At 31.9% G+C, this 24274-nt stretch overlaps 1 protein-coding gene across 3 annotated transcripts in view; it reads left to right on the forward strand.

Moving 5' to 3' along the window:
- RB1 (RB transcriptional corepressor 1) overlaps nt 1-24274 on the forward strand; it is a 182635-nt gene that overhangs the window by 77448 nt on the left and 80913 nt on the right. For all 3 annotated transcript variants that reach the window (XM_051987322.1, XM_051987321.1, XM_051987323.1), the window contains one exon: nt 1937-2133. In XM_051987322.1, the coding sequence (XP_051843282.1) occupies nt 1937-2133 (197 nt within the window). The remainder of the gene's footprint in view (nt 1-1936; nt 2134-24274) is intronic.

The raw sequence follows: 24274 nt of genomic DNA on the forward strand, positions 1-24274 counted from the left end.
AATAGAAGTGAGTGCAAGGGATAATGCTGTAAAAAATTACCCTGGCATGGGTTCTGTCAATAAAAAGTTTAAAAAAAAAAAGTTCACAAAACCCAAGTTAAGAACTATTTTTCCTGGGTTTTTATAGCACTGTTTTCTCTCAGTTCTCTTTTTACTAGCTTGATTGCTTTTTCTCAGTCTTCTTTGCAGTTTCATAATTCATATCCCTGCATCTTCCTTTTTGAGGGTGTACCTTGGGACTCTTCTCTTGAACCCTATTATCTTTTTATGCTTTCATTTTTGATTGTATCAGTTCTTGAGAATTCAGTTATCTTTATACATCTGATCCCCAAATCTGTATATTCTACCTTCATTTCTCTCCTGTTAGACCTTTCTATCTAAATGTCCTGGTCATCTCAAACCCAGTTTATTTAAAACATAACTTTTCCATACCCGTCTTCCTCCATTCTATCCTCTTTCTCACTACCCTGCATCTCCACCCCTTCGAATCCTACTCTTTTTTTGATGAAAACACCAAAATTCTTCCATTCATCATTTTATAACCTCAAGAGTCATCCTTGGTTCTGTTTTTACCATTTAACTTTCCCTCCTTCCATACCTTTCTAATAAGTTGGCCAAGTACTATTATTAACTATACTTTCACAGCATTTCTTGAATCTATTAATTTCTTTCCCTCTACCAATCCAATTTAGACTGTCTTCACTTCTTTCTTGAGCTGTTCCAATTCTCTCTTTATTCATTCCTCTGTATCCATCCTCTTCCCGCTATATTCATATGACCATGTAACTGACCACTTACTTCTTCCTCCCACCCCCAAATTACTTTGCTTTTGGGAGGATGGTATCTAAATCCTTTATTTGATGTAGAGGTTTGTAGAGAATGATGTTCAGATAGCACAGTGTAGAGAGAGCTGGTCTTGAAGTCAGGAGGATTTGAGTTCAAATCTAAATATCTTTAGATATTATGACCCTGAGCATACTTTACTTTGCCTCAGTTTCCTTGTTTGTAAAATAGAGATAATAATAGTATTTACCCCTTAGATTTTTTGGGAAAACTGAGATATCATGTGTAAAGGGCTCAATAAATGCTAGCTATAATTATTATTATTAATCTACTTGTGTTGATACAGATTAGTAACAGCTTGTAACTTATCTTTAGAGAATTGATTCATTTTCCTCATTTGTAAAATTAGAGAGTTCTAAATTACTTCTAAAATCCCTTCTAACTCTAAATTTATCATTCTATAACTTTGTATTTATACTATATAAATTTTTTATATACTTAGCTCTGTGAATATTATTACTCCCTTGTAAGCACCCTGAAAGCAGAGACTGTCTTTCTGTTAACCACCACATAACACAGTGCATGACACATAGTAGGTATCCAACAAATTGTTATTGAATGGGTTTGACAGTTTTGCTGAATAAAATTTTTAGTTTCATTTATTCAACCAGCCTTATCTCATTTTCCTTTTCCACATATAATTTCAACCTACTGAGTTACTTTTTCATACTTGGACCATAATTTGTGTCTTTGTTCACACTTCTCTGTACCTGGAATGACCTTCTTTCACCTCTGCTCATTTAAATCCTGTCCAGTTCAAATGTGATCTGTAATTACATACGTGTCTAATTTACCTTAATTGCTAGCATAACATATTAAATATAGTAGATATTTATAAAGATTCTTTGAATGAACTATTTGAATGGATTGGGGTATTTTGGTAATGTTGCCAGAAATAACTTAAGGACCTCTTTTGTGATTCTCCAAAACTTTGTTGTTTTAAATCTAACTCTGGACTTCTAAATTTCACATTTTTATTTTAATAGAAATTTACTATTTGATCTCCTGTAATGTAATATAGATGAGACCTTGAGCCTAAGATTTAATACTTTAACAATGCACACATAAATCTGGTTTCTTTTTTTACTTTTAGGGAATACATACCAGAATCATGATTCCGGAACAGATTTGTCTTTTCCATGGATTCTGAATGTACTTGATTTAAAAGCATTTGATTTTTATAAAGTGATTGAAAGCTTTATCAAGGCAGAAGCTAGTTTGACAAGGGAAATGATAAAACATTTAGAACATTGTGAACATCGGATCATGGAATCACTAGCATGGCAATCAGTAAGTACTTAGTTTAAATAGTTAAAAATGTTTAAATGCATGAATACTTATGAATGAAACTGAATACAATTGGGACACTTTAATACATTTTACCATAGGAATAAATCTATAGTTGCTTGATCAGTATGAATTCAGCATATAATCTGGTATTATAATAGATCTTAGAGGGACACAGTGGATCGCTTCATACTGGAGTTTCTGAGGACACCTTGGTTCAAAAAAAAGTTTTTATGTATTTTAGCATTTAACCAGGTCATATAATGTGTTACATTGAATTGATAAAGAAAATTTTAAAATGTTCAAGTATGTTTGATTATATAACAAGACAGTATATTTGATTTGTAATAAATGATGGTTTATTTTGAAATTTAAAACAATTATTCTTAAATTTTCAGCAAAATGACATAAATTTCCAGATTCAGATTCCACCTATTTATAAAAGAGCTTTGTCGAGTACTTGGAAAGCTAGAGCAGACACTGGCAACCTTTTTATATATTACTTCTAACAAATTAGGAATTATTATATTATTATTTTTATAATAGTATAAATTACTTTGGAATTTGGTAGTTTTCAGGTTTCTTGAATACTGAAGATAGTTTAAAAGTAAGTTTGTTTATTTAGAATTCTTTTCCTGTGGATATTACCTTGGTAGAAATAGTGGTATTCTTTTATTACCTCTGTCTTCCTTCTGCTTAGTTATCCTGATATATACTCTAAAATTAGTCTTATTAAATAGAAAAATAAATCACAAGTGTTGAGAATTTAGGTATACACTTAACAAAATAGGAAATAAACTGTAATTTCAGTGATAAAAGAAATTCTTGAGTGAGGAAACTTTGTACCAGTTGCCAGTCAGCATCTTCTCTGAAACTTACAGTCTTAGAAAGATACCTTGAGTTCTGTGAGATTGTGAGTTGTCCCCAGGTAACACAGTCAGTATATGTCAGAACAGTGCTGAATTTAGATACTCTTGGTTCTAAGGCCAACTCTAAATACTATTTTATACTACTTCTTAAGCTTTAAAGGTAGACAGTTACAGTTACCTAGTTGGGGGCTATTCAACTTAGAGTCTACATTTTACTTAATTTCCTTTGTCTCAATGTCCCTGTTCAGGTCCCAAGGCCAACTATACCCAGTTCAGGATCCCTTTAATCTGATAGTGTATTTCTTCCTAAAATTAAGGTTCTCTCCCTTAGCTATATTAAATGTTTCTGTCTTTGAATATCATTGCATTGCCTCACCAGGATAAGTTTAGATTCTATAATTACTCAATACTGTTTTCTCCTCTCAGCTTTTACCACCCTAAAGAGAAATCATCTTTTTCTTTGTCCCCTGTTTGTGTACTAGATACCTGTGTTGCTTTTTGATCTATGTCCATTATTATTTTCTTCTGAATAAAATTATAATGACATCTCATGTTTGCCCATTAAAAAAAAAAACTCTGTGGCTTAGAGAGGAAAATTCTTAACCAAACTAGAAATAGAGGCAAAAGTATTAAATGGATTGTGTCGAGTATGTGAAATTGAAGCACTTTTACACAAATAAAATCAATCAACTAGGACAAAAAAGAGAAATAAGCAATTGAAGGGAAAATTTTTTCCTTTATATATCTCTGATAAAGGACTGATAGCTTAAAAATATATAAGAAAATATTAACACCAAGATGTAAGACCATCATTTCTTACTGGATCCATTGTTTAAAAAAATGCAAACAAAAAGAGTTGTAGATTATAAATGAAAGACTGCTCCAAATCACTAATAACCAGAGAAGAGCAGATTTGTTATTGTTGTTAATCAGTCATTTTAATAAAACCCATTTGGAATTTTCTTGGCAAAGATACTAGAGTGGTTTGCCATTTCATTTTCCACATCATTTTACAGTTTAGAAAACTGAGGCAAACAGAATTAAATGACTTGCTCCAGAGGCATACAGAGGCATTTTCTTGTTACATTTTACTTAAATTTTTACATCAATATTCATTAGAGAAATTATTCTATACTTTTCTTTTGGCTCACTCTGATTTAGGTGTCATTGTGTTATTAAAGTTATTGTGCTTTTAAAGGAATAAAGTAGAACTCTTTCCTTAACTATTTTTTGTTTGTGTAATATTGGAATTAATTGTTTTTTAAATATTCGGTAGAATTCACTTTAAATCCATGTGGTCCTGAGTTTTTTCTTAAAGAATTCATTTATAGCTTCTTCAGTTTCCTTTTCTAACATAGTTATTTCAATACTTTGTTTTCTTTTCTGGTAATTTGGCCAATTTTTATTTTTGTAAATATTCATCCATTCCATTAGAATTGTTGGTTTTATTGGTATATTGTGTAAAATAGGTGCTAATAATTGCTTCTGTTTCATCCTCATTGCTTGTAAAGTCAGCTTTTTAAAAAATTTTTGATACTGGTAATTTTGTTTTCTTCTTTTTTTTTTAAATATCAAGTTAATTAATGATTTGCCTACTTTATTGATTTATAAAAAAACAGCTCCTAGTTTACATATTAATTTACTTTGATGTTAAGGATTTCTAGATTGGTATTTAAAGAGGTTTTAATAATTGCTTGTTTTCTTATTTTTGTAGTTGAATAATCCAATCATTGATCTGCTCTTTCTCTTTTTTACTGATGTAAACATTTAGAAATAGAAATTTTTCCCTAAATACTGTTTTGACAGCATCTTATAAGTTTTGGTATGTTGGCCCATTGTTGTTTTATCTTTATTAAAATGGTTGTTTCTATGATTTTTTTCCTTTGATTCACCTGTTCCTTTGGATTAAGTTATTTAGTTTACAGTTAATTTTTATTTAAAGGCCATTTATTGAACATAATTTCTACTGCATTTTAGTCAGGAAAAGAAAAATTTAATATTTAAGCCTTTTTTTTTTTTTTTTTTTTTTTTTTTTGCATTTAAGACTTTTATGCCCTAATATATGGTCAGATTTTGTAAAGGTGTCATCCATAGCTGAGAATAGGTATACTTCTCTCTATTCCCATTCATTATTCCCTAGACATCTATCATATAACTTTTCTAAAACTCTGTTCATTTCCTTAACTTTTTTCTTGTTCATTTTATAGTTAGATTTATGTAGAACTGAGGGAAGTAGATTGACATCCCTCACAATTGTAGTTTTATTATTTCCTAGTATAACTTGTTCAACTTTCCTTTAGTAGTTTGGATGCCATGCTATTTGGTACATATATAATCTACTGTTGATATTAATTACTTGTCTATGATATCTTTTAGCAAAATATAATTTCCTTGTTTACCTTTTTTTCATTAGATCTGTTTTTGCTTTGCCTGAGATCATCATTGCTATCCCCTGCCCTTTTTATTTCAAAGCATAATTGATTCTGCACCAGCCCCTATTGTTATTTTACATATATTTTTGTTTCAAGTATGTTCTTAAAAAACAGCATGTTGTGCTATCCTCTCCTCTTTTATGGGTGAGTTCATCCCATTCACATTCCCAGCCATGATTATTAGCTGTATATTTTATTTATCTATTTCTTTTTAACCCTGTCTTCTCTTTGAGTCTGTTTGACTTCTGATTATTCCCTCTCTTACTTTTTCTCTTCTTTTTAACCCTGTTCCCTTTATAAGAGTGTGTTTTGTCTCTAACCACTGCCTCCCTTAATTTACCCTCCTTGTTATTCTCATCCTTTTACCCTCATCTTTCCCTTAATCCTCTTCCCTCCTATTTTCCTGTTAGGTTAAATTAATTTCTGAACATGTGTGCATGTGTATGTGTGTTGTCTTTTCTCCTTGAACTAATTCAGATGAGAGAGGTTCAAGTGTTGCCTACTCTTCCCTTCCTCCATGCCCCAATGTATTACTCCCTCAAAAATATAAACTCTTCCTCGTATATCCCATTTTTGTGAAATAATCTTCCCCAAATCCTGCGTATTCCTATCTATGGCTCCATAGTTCTTGAATTCTTTCTTTCTTTCTGGCTGCTTTCAGTATTTTCTCCTTGATCTGTGAACTCTTGATTTTGGCTTTGGTATTTAAAGGAGTTTTCATTTTGGAGTTTTTTTAAGGAAGTGAACAGTGGATTCTTTTAATTTCAACTTTGCCCTTCAGTTCTAAGTTATCTGGATAGTTTTCCTTTATAAGTTCTTGAAATATGATTTCTAGGCTCTGTTTTTTGTTCATGGCTTTCAGATATTACAATGATTTTTCATTTACCTCTCCTCAATGGGATATTCTTCTAGTCTTTTGACTTGGTTTTATTATTCCTTAATGTCTCATGGAGTCAATGGTTTTCATCTGACCAATTCTAATTTTTAAGAAATAATGTCTCATGGAGTCAATGGTTTTCATCTGACCAATTCTAATTTTTAAGAAATAATTTTCTTCAGTAAGGTTTATACCCCTTTTTACCGAGCTATCAATTTTCTTCATAACTTTGTTACATAGCTGTCATTTCCTTTCCCATTTTTCTCTCTTTTAGTTTTATTTTTTAAATAATTTTAAAAAATGTTTTCTTTAGCTCTCCTGGGAATTCATATTGAGCTTGTGTTTAGTCTGCATTTTTTTCCCCTGAGGCTTTGATTTTACATGTTTTGAAATCATTGTCTTCTGTTTGTGTCTTGCTCTCCTCTCACTATAGAAGCTCTTTGTGATTGATTTCTTTTTTTGTTTGCTAATTCCTCCAGTCTATTCCTTGACTTTAGATTTTATGTTAGTGAATTGACCTATTGGCTTTTTTTGGTCTTGGACTCCTACCCTATATTTTCATTACAAGTCTATATGCTGGGCTGAAAGTTAGAACTGAATCACTGCTCCATTCCTATGCTCAGAATCATATAGTTTAGTTTCTAGAATTTGGTTTGTCCTCAGTATTCAGCCTCAATGTTGAACCTTCTCATTAACATAGAGATGAACTAGCATTCTCAAAAATATGAAGATGGATAGTAAACTCGTGGAAGATTCTGTCATGTTGTAAAGTCTTTTAGAGTAGAACTAATTAATAAATTCTTAGAGGCTCGTATGATTAGGCTTATCATCAATTATAAAGGATAACTGCCCAGATATTGTAGTATTGAAGGACGGAGTAAAAATCAAAAGAATCCACTGATCATCTCCTAAAAAAAACTCCAAAATGAAAATTCCCATGAATACTATAACCAAAGTCAAGAGCTCACAAATCAAGTTGAAAATATTTAAAGTATTCAGAAAGAATAAAAGAACCATGGAGCCACAGTTGAGATTAGAGAGGGAAGAATCTTAAGGGGAGAGACTATTAGAATAGTATAGATAAAAGGTAATGAAGGTTTGAACTAAAGTGGTGGCTATATGAGTGGAGAGAAAAAAGTGGTTATGAGAGATGTCATGGAGATACAAGTGACAAAGCTTAGTAACTGATTGATTATATGCCCTGAGGAGATTAAGAAATCAAGGATAACTTCAAGTTTTGAAATAAAATGACTGAAAAGTTGACAACATTTTCAACAAAGAGAATTTCAGAAGAGGAATGAATTTTAAGGGAAAGATGAGTTCTACTTTGGATATGTTAAGTTTGACATTTTTATGGGATATACAATTGGAAGTAGGCAATTCATAGAGCAAGAGATAATCTTAAAAGACCAGGGCTACATTTATAAATCTATGATTCATTTGCATAAAGGTGATAATTGAACAAGTTATGAAAAGAAAATTAAGAGTTTGCTTAAAAAAAAAAAAAGTACAGAACCCTATGAAGAAAATAACTCCTTAAAAATTGGAACTGGCCAGATGATCTTATGATTGCATGAGATATCAGCAAAGCAAAACACTAGAAAAAATATATGAACATATTAAATAACTCAAAAGGAAGTAACCTTCAATAATGTCATCTAACCCACACTGAGATGACAGGCTATAAATAATGCAAAAGTGTGATTAGACAGATAAGAGGAGTACTAAGAGAAAGCAGTAAAGGAAAGCTCAAAGAGAAGAGAACATACGTGAGGAAGAGAGAGAATGATACTATCAGATGCTATAAAGGAGTTGTAAAAATTTAGGATTGAGAAAAGGTTATAAGTTTATCAATTAATAAGTATTAAGTGTCAACAACATAATAAGTGCTAAGGTTACAACAAAAGACATACAATCCTTGCAGGAGCTTACACTTTAATGAGAAAGAACATACATATAACTGTATATACAAGATGCATACAGAGTATCTGGAAGGTAATCTCTCAGGGAAGGCACCAGCAGTGGTGAGAAAGTTGGGCAAAAGACAGTTAAACCAGATTCTCCCAAATGTTTAAGGAAAAATTGAAGAAGAAAATAATAAGATGGAAAGTTGAAAACTCATAGTGTAATAAATTCTTCTCTCCATCAAAAGCATGGCTACCACATTTGGACTCTACTGTCCAAAATGCTATACAAGGAAAGAGATGGTACAATATTATTTTATGAATGAAAAAGGATATTGGAATAGACTAATTATATCCATAAAAATAAACATTAATATTCTTAACCAGAATTTTCCATAATTCAGCTTGCCAACAGTTAACTCAGCTGTATAATTTATTTTTGGTTTATATTTCTGTTGGATTTAGATTGGATTTATCTGATAAAGAGACATATAAATGTGTTGTACATTCTATGGATTGTAGTCCAGGAAATAAAATTATGTCTTATATTTGCCTTCCTCTCATGTGTCTCCCCAGCATACTTGTCTGGATCTTGTATTCTTTGACTTCAATTTTTCTGTATACTTGTATGAGAAAAGAATAGGCTAAAAGTAGTTCATATTTTGACTTATGAGATTCATGGAACAATTTTCCAATTATAGTAGTCAACTTAAAATTCTTTAGGTTTCTTGATGTCTAACTTGTAAACAAAAATCTGAACTTCTTTAGTGTTCTTTTGAAATATCAGACTTTACAGGAAATGAACACAAAGGGGAGAAAAGCCTCTGGCTCCGAAAAGGATGTCTGGTGTGTGTTCATGCCCTGATGTTTCATTAACCTTACATACTTTACACGAAAGTGTTAGTTTTTAACTTTAAAAAGATGTCAAAAACAGTCAAGGTCTCAAGAGAATAAGTGACTTGAAAGACAATGACTTAGCCATAGTTGTTAGTGTCTTTTACATGCATAAGCACTCTATGATAAAAACACCCCATGTTATTTTAAAATAATTACCAGTCTTATAGAATTTTTTAAACCACATAAAGAATTACATAAAATGATGGCAAGTTGAACGAGATTGTCTACACATTTCAAAGTCAAGAGACCTACCTAGGTTCTGATGTCAGTTTTGCCATTAATTAGCAATATAACCATAGCAAGATATCTCTATGGTATCTTTCTTTGAATCTAAAGAAAAACATTTTATAATTCTTATAATGTTTTTTTAAAAGATAATGTATTTTATCTTTATTCTGTGAGATTATGAAATCTTACTATAATTAATTTTTATGGATACGTGAACTTTTATAAAATGAACAAATGCCAAATTTCTGCTATATATAGAATCACATACTGTTTCTTCAAAGTCCTTCTATTAGAAACCTTTCAATTTTTTCTGAATAATATTTTATTTTTCTAAAATTGAAGATAGTTTTCAACATTTATTTTTGTAAGATTTTGTGTTCCAATTTTTTTCTCCTTTTGCTCTTTATTATCTTCCTCTTCAAGTTAGCAAGTAATATGATATAGATTATCCATGTACAATCTTTTAAAACATATTTCCATATTTGTCATGTTGTTCAAGAAAAATCAGACCAAAAGGGGAAAAGTCTACAAGAAAGAAAAAGCAAACAAAAAAAAGGGTGAAAATAATGTTTCAATCCACATTCAGTCGCATAGTTCTCTGTGGATATGGATGTCATTAGGAAACTTTTCTTTATAATTTGAACTAATATTATTCTTTCCTTTTATAGCATACAGTCAGGTATATGTATTGACACCATGAAATTTAGCATTTTATTATCTAGCATAGGCACTTCATAAATGCTTGTTTATTCATTTTCTAATTGTTGAATATGTAAGTCTTGTCTCCTAATAGTATTGTGATCTTTTTGGGGGTAAAGGTAAGGGGCAGGGGAAGGAGGGAGGTCCTTCTCTTAGACTTTTTTGCATATCCTACAATGCTAGGTAAGAATTGGCACTGAAAACAGTTTAGTAAATTAAATTAATATTATGATAACACTTAGGTATAAATTTAGTTCTGTTCTAGTTACTATGTATTTAATCTCACAGATTATATGTGTATATATGCACATGTATACACATTCATATATGAAATGTGTTTTGAACATATTAAATCATTTTTACTTAGGACATACATTTCTTAAAGGAAGTGAATATAGTCTTTGTATTTTTTAATAGTATGTAACTAACAAAAGTTCAATAAATAATGCTTTCCCCTCCTCACTTTCTTTTAAAAGGACAATTCTTTTTTTGATTTCCTAGATAACAGAATAAGATAGAAAATATGTATTTTAATATGAGACTAGAACTATGATATCATAAAATTACCTATTCTTTAAATTATTATCACAGCTACACCCTAAAGCTCATTCTTTGTAGTAATTAATTATTTATTGAAGTATTAGTTTGAGAATTTCAGATTGCTTTACAAGAAAAACTGAATGAAAAATTTCTTAATGATTATATTAAATTTTAAAGTTCCCCTCTTTTTACTCACCGTAACCTTTCCTTCTATTTTAATAATATAATTTGAAGATTCACATTTTCTTTAACTAGTAAGCATCTAACTTTAGTGTCATTGCTTCTATTCTTAAATATTTTAAGATAATATTATATTAGATAAATGGTAATGCAGTGATGCACATTACTTTTAAAAAATTTTATGAAAATATGTATTTTAATTTTTTGTTTGTATTTTTCTTTATTTTCACTTTTGTGATTTTCCTTTTGTTCTTTTTCTTCTTTCATAATAAAACAACATGGTTTTAAAATATTTTACAATATTTACATGATTGTATATCTAAAACCTATATCAAACTTCTTGTTGTCTTGGGGAGGAGAGATGAGAGAGAAGGAAAAAATTTGAAACTTAAAATGCTGTAAAAAATAAATGTTGAAAACTATCTTTACACGTAATTAGGAAAAAAATATTTACCCAACCTAAAAAGAAAAAGAGTGTAGTAACCCTAGAAAGTAGAAAAATAAAATCCTAGAACTAATATAGAACTTAGTGCTGAAAACAGTCTAATTGATCAGTCTTTCCTCTCTTCAATCACCTGTGCTGAGTTTCATTTTACTTAGTCTTTGATTAGTGTTGACTTTCCTCTGATCTTTTTGTTTGTTTGATATATGGTCTTTTTGCATAAGGGTCTTGAGAGAACTATTCATTTTTTACCATTTGCTTATTAAGGTTGTTTCAGGGCCACTTGATCAAGTCTGAACTCAGTTGGGCATAAATAGCCTCATCCCTAAGAGTAACATGCTATATATATATATAAAATATAATATAAAGCTCCTGGGAAGAAGAGAAATGGAAGGTTACTTTGAGGAAAGAGAAAGCAAAGTCTAAGTAGACTAAAATAGCCTACCACTAAGTTTCCTGAGTGGTAAAAACAATACAAATTGTTGGTAGGAACCAACAGCCTGCAAAGATTTATAAAATTGAGATCTGGAAAGCATGTTAGAAATCTGTCTTCTTATTTTCATTCTCTCAGACAAGGAAGTAAGCACTAGAGAACTTAAATGACAGTAATTTTGTGGCTGCATTCTTCACACATTTAGTTTGTGTGAGTGAGAATTTAATAAAGTGAAAATGTCTTCAAAAATCAACATTGCTTATTTCCTCTAACAGCACAGGATTAGGTGTTTGGGTTCCCATGTGAATAGAAAAGACCTAGAGAGTGAGGAATGAAGAAGGAAAATATCAAGAATAAGAAGACAAGTAGTTTATCCAGAAGAATCTTTCCCCTTCCATATTCCAACAAGTGTTTATTCACCCTTTTTAGATTTCCAGTGGTGGGGAAGCCATTATTTTGAAGGCAGCTTTCCACTACTGGACAGCTCTGAGTATGAAAGTTTTTCTTTATCTAGAGCCTAAATATGCTTCTCTATAAATTCCACTAATCATTCTCAATTCTCCTTTTGGGGCCCATTCAAATACCCACCCTCTATATGGCATGTGTGGTATGTGTATATTTGTCCTATAAATATACACATTCAAGTCCTATAAATTTAACCATGTCCATACATCTCTGTGTGGGTTTCTTGGCCTCTTCAGTCGATACAGAGTTTAGGAGCCGAGACCTGCCATGGCTTTGAGCACCTAGAACCCAAAGAAGTTTAATGGGGGAAAAAAGAGCTAGGAGACGGTGATTAAGAAAAAGAGAAGTTTGCAATAATGTCAATAAATTTCTAGTATTGAATGGATTGATATAACACAAACTTAAGAAATATGAATATACTCCCTCCCAAAAGGGTGAAAGAATAATAACTCGAATTGTGTTTGAATATCTTTGAAATTTAAACATAATATCAAAAATACATGAACTTCATCAAAAATGTCCTAATTGTTCTTCTTTCTCCCAGACTCTTTCCTCTCCGATCCATACTATACAGTCTCCAAAATGATTTTCTTAAAGGATGATAGTGACTTTCCTGCTGAAAAAATTTCAGTGACTTTTTGTTATCTCAGGAATAAAATACAAACTAGTCAGCCTAGGAATTAAAGAATACTAAAGTCTTACAACCAATCTTTGTAGGTTTCTTTCACGTTATTTACCTTACTGACTTAGAAGTTCCCTGAAATTGACCTTCTCCGACCTGTCTCTATATCTTCAAGCTGTATTCCATATTTGTAAGGCTTTCCTTCTTCACTTCTACCTCTTCAGTTTAATTCTACAAGCATTTCTTGAGTACTTACTTTGTGCCAGGGAGTGTACAAGATGTTAGGCCTACAAAAATGAATTCTTGTATTTCTTTTAAGGCCCAAGTCAGTGGCAACTTCCTATATGCAAAGTTTCCTCATCTGCTTCAAATTACATTCCACATATTCTGCCCCAAGAGAAAGTAATTGCCTCGAGGGCTAGGGTCTAGGGTAGTTTTCATTCCAGTTCTAAACAGGGAAGTTTGAACTGAATTGAATTATCCTTATCTTGCAGATGTGGAAACTGAGGCTTGAAAAAGTTAAGTGATTTATCCAGAAATGTGGATTGGCAAAAATAGATAACCTTTTATGAAGATTTCTGTTACCTGAAATCCTATTAATTACTGCTTATGTGGAGCTTCTGAAGTCATCACATTTAAATTATGTGTAGTATGATTTTCATGTTAATTGAATACTTAATTATATTATTTAATACTTAATAATATTATTCCTTATTTTCACTTTTGTTAATTTTATCTCCCAAATAGGTTTTTTCTTTTTTCTTTTTCTTTCTTTCTTTTTTTTTTTTTTTTGCTGAGGCAATTGGGGTTAAGTGACTTGCCCAGAGTCACACAGCTAGGAAGTGTTAAGTGTCTGAGATCAAATTTGAACTCAGGTCCTCCTGACTTCAGGGCTGGTGCTTTATCCACTGCACCACCTCGCTGCTCCCAAGGAACTCATTTTAAGGGGGGAAAACATCTAAGTAACTAAGTACATACAAGATTAATCTATAGTAGAAAATCTGAGAGGGAAATATATATTGTAATACAGGTAGGGGCCTTGGAAAAAGCTCTTGTAGAACATGGAGTTTGAACTGAAATTTGAAGAGAACCAGGAAAACTAAAAGATGTAGGTAAGGAGTCAGAGCCTTCTAGGCATGGGAAGCAGGCACTACAATGACATGTAAATGGAAAGTGGAATGTTCTGTGTAAAGAAAGGCAAGAAGGCCCAATGTTTCACACACACACAAATACCAGTGTTATGCAGGGGAGTAATGTATAAGAAAACTGGAAAGATAAGAAACACATGTTATAAATAGCTTCAAATACCAAATAGAGGAGTTTATGTTTGATTCTGAAGGTAATAGGGAGTCACTGAGAGTTCACTGAGCAGAAGAGTGACCTATTCACATCTATGCTTTAAAAAAATTTGATAGCTGAGTGGAAGATGGATTAAACTTATACGAGAACACTAAGAGGTATTGAAATAGTCCAGGTGATAAGCAATGAAAGCCTGAGTTAGGGTGATAGTTGTATTATGGAGACAATACACACATATATGAGAGAGAAATGTTGTGAAGATAAAAATGACATGATTTGTTAACAGACTAAGTATGGTAAGTGACATTGAGTAATTTAGGCAACTGATGGTACAGTGGATAGAATCCTGGGCCTGGAGTCAGGAAGACCTGAATTCAAATCTGGCCTCAAACATTTAGTATCTGTGTGAGCCTGAGCAAGTCAGTCAACCTCTGTCTGCCTCAGTTTCCTCAGTTGTAGAATGGGGATAAAAATAATAATGATCTGTCAGGGTTATTATGAAGATCATATGATATATTTGTAAAACACTTGGCACAGTGGCATGTAGTAGAAATTGTATAAACACTTATTTCCCACAATTAAAGATGACACTGAGATCATAGCCTACCCCAAAAAGGTGTGTGCGATCAGATTTTCAAAGAGTAGTGAAGATGGGTCAAAATCCTACCCTCCCTGTTATGGCCAGGCAGGTAGATAGGCAAACAGTCAGCAGTCATTTGGCTGCATGGCTAGGAGAATGGTGGTTCTCTGAACAGTAATAGGGAAATTTAGAAGAAGAAAAGGAGAGCAGGGAGTGGGGAAGGAGTAGAGGATCTCATAGGTAGGAGTGAGGTTCAAATGAGTTCTGTTTTAGACATACTGAGTTTGAGATGCCCATGGAACTTCCACTCTGAAATGTCTAAGAAGCAATTGGTGATGCATAATAGTAGTTTGACTGAGAAACTTGGATTGTATAAATAGATCTGGGACTATCTGCATAGCGATGATATTAATATGAGGCATGAATTATCAAAAAAAAAATAAAACTGAAAACCCAAGAATAGAAGGAGAAGAAAAGAGGACATTGGACAGAGGACAGACACTGGTTAGTGGGCATAGCATGAATGAAGATCCAGTAAAAGAGACTGAGGAGTGATTAAACAGGGAAGAAAGATGTTACAAAAATCAACAGAGCATATTTAAGAAGAGATGATGAGCAGTGTAAAGTTCTGAAGAAGAGAAAGATGTATGAGATTTGAGAAAAGGACATTATATTTGGTAGTTTGGTGACTGAAGAGGACAGTTTCATCTAAATGACAGATTGCAGAAGAAGAGGATGAGAGGAAAGGAGTCAGGGGCATCTAATATAGACAGCTTTCTCAAGGAGTTCAAACTTTAAAGGGGAGAAGTGGTATAAAATACTAGCCAAGATTGTCGGAGTCCTTTTCCTTCTGCTGTGCTCCTCCCAACTTCCCCACTTCTGAAATTTGTGCTAGTCTTTTAGGAAAGTCACAATCTAAACCAACAAGCACCTGCAGTAACTGGGTAGCTTCCAGTAGGAAAATATCACTACGGCCCCCTGCTCTTCAAGTCCTGATTGGTTTATGAGATGCTTCATAGTAGACTCTGTGACTGAAGGTAGCAAGAACCCCACCTCCTCCCTTTTCATTTTGAATGCAAGAGAGTGAATAGTACAGGAGAAACAATAATGAATAATTTATAACTTCATATTACATTAGCTTTCCTGCCAAAATCCATCCTGACTTCCAAATTTTATTAATTAATTAATTTTAAAGATACTAATATCCTTCTAGTCATTAAGATTCTCAGTCTCGTTGTTATCTTTGACTCCTTATTTTTTCACATTCTATAACTATACATCCAATCATTTGCCAAATCTTGTCACTTTTTCCTTTGCACTATATATCTATCTCTCTACTCAAACTTCCAAGTTCATCTACTTAGCACCTTTAGCTTGGGTTATTGCAGTAGCCTCCTAATTAATTTCCTTGCCTCGCACCAAAGCATTTGTTACATGCCTGCTATGTGCAAAGCACTGTACTGCTAGGGAAACAAGGAAAGGCAATGGTTATTGCCTTCAAGAGCTCACAATCTAGTGGAGACAATATGCAAACTATGTACAGACAACACACACACACACACACACACACACACACACACACACACACACACAATAAATTGGAGATGATTTTAGAGGGAAGACTAGCATTAAGAGGGATCAAGAAAGGCTTATTTTAGAAGAAGCCAGGAAGCAGATGAGGAAAAAAAGAATTCAAGGCCTAGAGAACAGCAAAAATGCACAGAATTGAGAAAAAGGAGTTGTTTTGGTTTGCAGAATCTGCCAGTGGAATTGGAAAAGTAGGAGGGAGCCAGGTTATGAAGGGTTTTCATTACCAGAGGATTTTATGTTTGATCCTTGAGGTAATAGGGATGCTGGAGTTTATTGAATGGGAAAGGGGAGGTGACACAATCAGACTTTTTAGGAAGATCACTGCATTGAAGATGAATTTTAGCGGGTAAAGACTTGAAACAGAGAGATCAACCAGAAGGTGTTTACATCAGCCTTAAGTTTTTCTTTTCTCTAATCCAGCCCCTACCTAGTTAGCTGCCAGTCATTTTCATAAAGAACAGATTATGTTACTTTACTCAATGAACCCTTGGGACGACTCACTATCTTTAGGAACAAAGGTTGTTTCATTTTCGTTGCATTCTTTTTAAATTTGTATTTTTATAAATTTTATAATGTGTGTAATAATTATTATAGTACATATATAAAATTTTAACAGCTCAAAATTTTTTCAGAGTGTATAGTCAAGGTTCCTTTGATATCATCAGCTTTAAAACACCAACAAGTTATGTGACTTGACTAGTCATACAATTAATAGATATCAGAGACAGAATTTGGACCCAAAGTTTCATGTCTCAGAAGTAGCTTTTATATCCACTATGTTGTGCTGCTTCTTGTGAGTGTTTTGTGATGTGATATTATCTCAGTTCATTGAACTGTACAATGATTTTAGTGAAAATTGGTGTATGTATTTTATTTCAACCAAAGTACTTTTGCCTGGCCATGCAAGATATTTGAATTTGCTCTCTCTTTTATATGTCAAGTCCTTTACTCAAACTATTTTTAGTGTTCGAACTCTATTTTTAATGCTTTCTCCTTCAAAATCAATCCTCTTCCCCCAAATTGCTATCTTCCATACTTCTTAAGAATATTTTTTGACACATCTTTGTGACATACCTTTGGTTTTTTTTTTTATATATATAAATTTTATTTTATTTAATAATAACTTCGCATTGACAGAAACCATGCCAGGATAATTTCTACACGACATTATCCCTTGCAATCAATTATGTTTCGTTTTTTCCCCTCCCTTCCTCCTCCTCCCCCCCCCCCCCCCCCCCCCCATGGCAAGCAGTCCTATATATGCTAAACAGTGACATACCTTTGTAAAGTTAGAATACATTACACTGGTGGAGCTAAACAGCCGTCTGCTCATTTATATTACATATTACTACTCACATTAGATATACCCTGCCATTCTCTTACCACACACAATTCTACTCTGTCCTATGTACCTGCCTTTTAGTCATAAATTAATAGAAGGGAATTTATGATATTCATTATACCAGACATTATAGGGGATGTGTTTGAGAATGGTTTGGATAAAAAACTTGAATCACAAGCCATTTTCATTCATGTGACATTTAAATAAATGGTTCTATTTATTAATCATTGCTAGTATATCGGTGTTTTGTAAAAGTATTAGTATGCATTGTTCTAATCAATCTCTTTATTTTCATGTTTTTGTTTCTCTCACTACTTTGTAAACCTCTTGAAGACAGACATTCTAGACATCATTTTACACTTAAGTATTTTTCCCATGTACTTAACCTATTCAATTTTTATTTTAGCTTTCTATGCCAATTCATTTTCTTTTTGTTTCTTTCTTTTTTTCCCTGAAGCAACTGGGGTTAAGTGACTTGTGCAGGATCACACAGCTAAGGAAGTATTAAGTGTCTAAGATAGGATTTGAACTCAAGTCCTCCTGACTTTGGGGCTGGTTTTACTGCGCCACCTCACTGCCTCACCAGTTCATTTTCATAGAATTTTAATTGTTTTACTTTCATTCTTTGCTTCTTAAAGGATGAGAAAATTTCATAGGGAAAAAAGATAGCCTTTCTTAACTGTTGATGTTTGTAAAATGTCGGTGCTCACTTTTTATTTAGAGAATTTTATATTTCAGTCCTCAACAAGTCTCAACACAACCTAGTAGAAAGGAGTGTTAATTTGTCATTCAAATGCAGACAAGAAAGATATCAGTTGCAAATTAAAGCTAAGAAATATCCAACTGCACCAATTCTTTTGGAGGCATAACTGTTTAAGTCAATTTATCCTTTAGGTAAAATGCAACAGGTTTTGTGTGTATATCTATCTTTTCAAAACACTTTTAGAGGAATGAATAAAGCTGAATCTTTTTTGAACCTCAAAGCTTCTCTAGTTATATTTCTTACAAAAACTACAGGTATGTTCAAGTTAAATGTATACATTTATTCATATACTAATTTGTTTTTTACCATTTTTCACATTTCTCATATCTGGCCAAATGCCAAAGGGCAATTTCAGAGCTTTCCTGTCAGTGCTGATTTTAGTACAAGATAAAGAATTGTAAAATAGGAAACAGCTGTATCTGTGTTTTTCTTGGCCCTTCTAAAAGAGGTCAGGCTGTATTAGTCCTGCTACCTTTCCAGGATTTCTGACTCCCTTAAAAATGGATTAATCAAAATCCCTAATGGTGAACTATATTTGAACCATTTTCCTATGATTTTTACCTTTCTAAATCTAACCCAAACATATCTTACTTTCTTATTTTAAGTTCATTTTCTTTGAGAAAAGAGAGAATCCTGTCATTTTTATAATTCTTCCTAAACATCAAGACAAGTTATCTAAAGTGTTTCTTATCTTTTGATTAAATAATATTTCTTTCTTTATACATAGGTTTAACTTTCTATCATTTTAATAACTTTTGTTTTCTAGACCTGTATTTTTCTGTTTGTCATTTAAAATAATTTTCATAGCTATCCTTGAGGAAAAGGAAAATTTACTTTAACTTTCTCAGTTTACTTAGATTAAAAAGTTGGAAAAGCAGAGAAATGAAAAAGTTTATCCATTATCATTTGGTTAATCAGTGGTTGATTGAAATGAATAGAAATGAATATATGTCTGCATCTAATCCTATAGTCTGTCCATTTGATTTACTTGAGAATAGGTAGCCTTTAAGTTATCTTATTATACTTTGTGACTTTTCTTCCTAATAAAAATATATTTGAATACCACAGTTCAGAATCAGGGCCTACATACTTTGAACCAGGGTTCAACCCCGAGTAAAATTTTATAAAGTTCAGTTCAGAATTAAATAATTAGAGGCAATCATAGATAAATGTGAATAACAAGGAGAATGTAAAAAAGATGTAAATGTAATATTACAGCAATAAGTAATTATTTATAAGAAATCAGTCTTATTTTTTCCCTATAGTTAAGAAACTACACAAATGCATTATTATTTATGTGAGCATACCTACATAGATATTTTTTTTCCTTTTCAGGTTAAGGCTCTGTTGAACAATATATATGACCACTCAATAGAAATAAAAGGGTTTCTTTCTTTTTTTTTGATCTAGTAATTTGGTAAACAGTCACTTCTGTTATTAATTGTTGGATTTCATATGAATCAATGTGATATCATTTTTACACGATTCTAACAATACACAGTTTGACTATTAACAAGTTAAAAATACTTCTTTATTTGTAGATATTCTATGTGGGATTTTTTTTTAAAGCTTTTTGTGAATTGACTTTTCAGTCTTTCCTTAAGTCTAAATTTTAATTGAGTATGAAACCTTAATGTTCTTTCAATAACAGCAACAACAACAAAAAACTAAGAAATTGCTTTAACAATTAGTTCTAATGTTCACTTTTTAAAATATTCATTTTTTTATTAAACATCCTAAAAAATCTCTTAAGTCATAATTAATAAAATGAAATAAAAAAATTGATACCTTCTAGAAGTAAAAATTACATTAAAGAAAATAAAGACTGACAGAGATAGGTTGATCAAACAAAAGCCATATGGGGAGGGCTGTGTTAGAGACAAAACAATTTTAAAGACATTGAAGGATTCTTCCTCAAGTCCTTAAAAAAGGAGAGAAGACCACATATATTATAATTATTGAAACAAGATAATTGAGATAAAGGTTTATGTGCCAAATTTAATGTCTGTTAAAGAAAAGTCTTCATAAGAATAATCTATATACATGTATCAAAGAAATCTTTGAAAATATAAAAAAGTGAATATGAAGAGTTTTGCAAATAAGAGTTCTATATAGATCAGTTTTACATTGCTCAACTAACTGAAAGATAGGAAAAATACAATACTTAAGTCATTTTGCTTACATTTATTGTCTATAGAAAAGCATATAATTTGTTAGTACAAAATGCCACCTTAACAGTTTTCCTCCAACAAAATATCTCCTATGCATATTTCAGAATCACACAAGATTCCTTGAAAGATATAACAACAGAGACTGTTTAGCTACCTTGTGATCATTACTATCAAATGAAGCATAAACAGGGAGATAAATGCTGGCCAAAAGAAATTTGCTTCAATTTTGGAGGATGTCCAGTCTAGTGGAGTCCAGATGAGAGAGTATTCTCTATATGTACTCAGATCTTCCAGTTTGTGAATGATCACCTTTTTGTTCAGAAACATTGGAGAGTCTTATAATTCATAATCACTCAGAAGAGTTCAGCCCAACTAACCATACAAGAAAAATTATGCTTCTTATCTAGGGTATGATAAGATGTTAATAGGAAAGCTCAAAAAGATACACATCTTGGACAAGGAATGCAGATGTATAGCTGAGGTTCAGAAGAGCAAGCTGAATTGCATTTCAGTAGCTGCATAGTTTTTTAACTGACCCCAAATTCTTACTGATTTTTTAAAAAAACTTTTTAACACTAGTAGTTGTCTGGAATACAAATAAATCATAATATAATCTTCAGAAAATCAGAATTGTGAATCTCTGAAAGGTTATTGGAAAGATGCATAGTGGCCCTAAGTCAGCTGCAGAATATTATGAATGAAGAACTTTGCACAGGAAGGAACATAAAAAATATCAGAGTAAATTCAACAAGGTAACTTTAAAGGTCCCTTTCCACTCTAAATCTGTAATATCTAGATTCAGGACCCGAAAGGAAGGTGGCACCAGCTAGACAGTGAACTAGAGGACGGATAGATAGACAACTTATATATTATATAACATCAAGAGAACCTAGGGAAAAGCCTCCAGCAATTTGGGTAGACCCATTGAGGAAGATTTATGGAATAAAATGAACAGGATGAGAAGATGGAATGGGATGAAATGGGATGGGACTTGTACCATTGGAGAGAATGTGTCTTTAATATCAGTACAATAAAAGTCATTGCTTTGATAGCTCAAAAAATTAAAAGTAATCATTTGCTAGTTTATTTTTCAACTATCATTATAACATTTAATTTCTTGGAGTGTTCAATGTTGAATCCAACAAATACTTTTCTAGCTTTCACTTACAAATACTTATAACTAATACATAACAACTAATTCTCTTTTCTCTGAACCTACCTACATCCATTCTCCACCACTAGATTATAACTAGAGAATAATCTTCTTTGCAAGGATTAAGCTATCAAACTCCTTGAGTTCTAATTAGAACTCTTGCATTGTGATATTCTTGATGAATAAAACTTATTTAGACTTTCAGACTTATTTAGACTTTCAGACAGATAAGTGAATCCTATGCATTTAAAATAAATTAGAATTTAAATTAAGATTAATATTCTGTAATCATCTATGTTTTCCTTTATATTGTCTTAGAATGAAACATTTGAAAGAAAACCTAGGAACTATTTGTATATTTCAAGAAGATGTGATTTCATCAGTATGCATAATTCCTTTACTGATAAAAATCCCTTTACCTGTTCCACCCAGGTTTGAACTACAATTCCTGAATCTTTTGAGCTCTCAGGAGACCCTATACTAAAAGAAGACAGAAGTCAGTTTGCTGCAGACAGTGAAGGGTAGGCAGTGTATAATGCAGAAAAAGCAGCTTAAGAAACCTTCATTTAAAAAAATACTTATTTCTACAGCAGAAATCTGCTTTCTCTCCCTCCTACTCCACTCCTGTTCCCCACCTGAGAATAAAAGAAAAACAAAACTCCTGTAGCAAATATTTTTAGTGAATGATATATTTCCATACTGGCCATCTAGAGAGAAAAAAAATGTCAATTTTTTTTCTTTACTCAGATACCATCGAATTCATCATTACTCCTTTAGAACCTACCTTCTTTCTTTTTTCTCAGTAGTATTTTATTTTTCTAAATGCATGTAAAGATAGTTTTCAACATTCATTTTTGTGAGATTTTGTGTTCCAAATTTTTCTTTCTCCTTTACCTTCCCCTTCCCCCCAAAAAGCAATCAATTTGATATAAGTTAAATATGTGCAATCCTTTTATATCTGTCATGTTGTGCAAGAAAAATCAAACCAAAAGGGAAAAAAAAAACATAAGGAAGAAAACAAAGTGAAAATACTATGCTTCAAGCCATATTCAGTCTTCATAGTTTTCTCTCTAAATGCAGAGGGCATTTCCATCCCAAGTCTATTGAAATTGCCTTTAAAAACTACATTGTTAAAAAGAGCCAAGTCCATTACAGTTGATCATTACATAATCTTATTACTATGTTTAATGAAGAACCTAGCTTTGTTCGTGATCTCATAACTGAATGTGGAAGTCACAAAATTATGATTTATTATCAATAAATGTTTGATTTATATACCTATATACCTGGGGTCATATAAAAATTTTTCAGGTTTAAGAAGTTCTGCTCTAAAATCATGATTGGTCATTACACTAATCAATTTCTTTTTTCAAAGTAGTTTATCTTTACCACATTGTTGAAATTGAATAAATTGTCCTGATTCTGTTCATTTCACTCTGCATTAGTTCACACAAGTCTTACCAAATTTCTCTGAAACTTAACCTTTTCATTATTTCTTATGGTATAATAGCATTCCATATTTACATATTGTACCTTATTAAGCCATTCTCCAATTTATGGGTATCCTCTTTAATTCCTATTCTTTGCCAACTGAAAAAGAGCTAGAAATATTTTTAGGCGTAATTTACCCCTATGCACTGACTCAAATGAATACTTTTCCCTTTCAAGTTCTGATAATTTATAATCTAGTAAAGGAGTATTTGCCAGGAAAATCCCAGCTTCCTCTGCACCTGCTCCTAGATCTTCCCCTATATATATATATGGATATAGGGATATATATAGACAACTGGATATAGGGAGGCCAAGAGAAAAATTAAACCTCTGAGCAAATGAAGGGCAAATCAGTGTCTGCCAATTCCAGAGATCCTTTCCTCCCTTAAAGATGGTAGGTGAAGGCCTGTGAGTAATTGCTTCTGAGGTTATAGCTTTCTGACTCCCTCTGTTCTTCTCCCTCATTGGCTCTTGGTGAAGGAAACACTGGATTCAACTTTCATCTCTGACACATACATAGAATGTAGTTTTTCCAGTATTCTGAAATTAATATAGCTCCAAAGGTGAAAGGGATTAAAATATTTGGGATTTGTAACTTATAATATAAAATTACCAAAAGTCAAACTAACTTTTTATTTTTTTATGTCATCTTGATAGCTAATATATTATGAAAATTAAATTTATCCAGTGTTTAAAATCTTGAAATCTATTTCATCTGTTACTTGGTAATAACTATGTAAGATTTTTGAACCAATTATCTCTTTAGAGACCAAAGTTAAATAAGATTTTCTCAATTCAGCTTAAGATATGCAAGCCATATGAATTAATTTTTAAAATTTTATTTTGCTAGAGAACAAAATCAATTTCCATAAAAACTTTAAAAAATATAGAAAGCACTTGTAAATCTTAGACATAATATTTTGGTTAATTAAAAGAAGAAAGTTCCTTTAAAACAAATATACTGTTATAGTTTCACAGGTGTTTATAAGTTCCTTTTAAAGGCAAAAAGAATGTGTTTCAAATGTATTTTTTGTTACAATATTCTAAAAGTTCATTTGAGAATTGACCTCTCAGGAAAAGAAATCCTTGAAAGAAGAATCCTCACTACTACACTGCTGACAAATGTTTCTAGCTTTTACTTGAAGACTTCATAGGAAGGGGAAATCA

This window comes from Antechinus flavipes, chromosome 3 (assembly GCF_016432865.1).
Source record: "Antechinus flavipes isolate AdamAnt ecotype Samford, QLD, Australia chromosome 3, AdamAnt_v2, whole genome shotgun sequence".
Taxonomy (NCBI): Eukaryota; Metazoa; Chordata; class Mammalia; order Dasyuromorphia; family Dasyuridae; genus Antechinus; species Antechinus flavipes.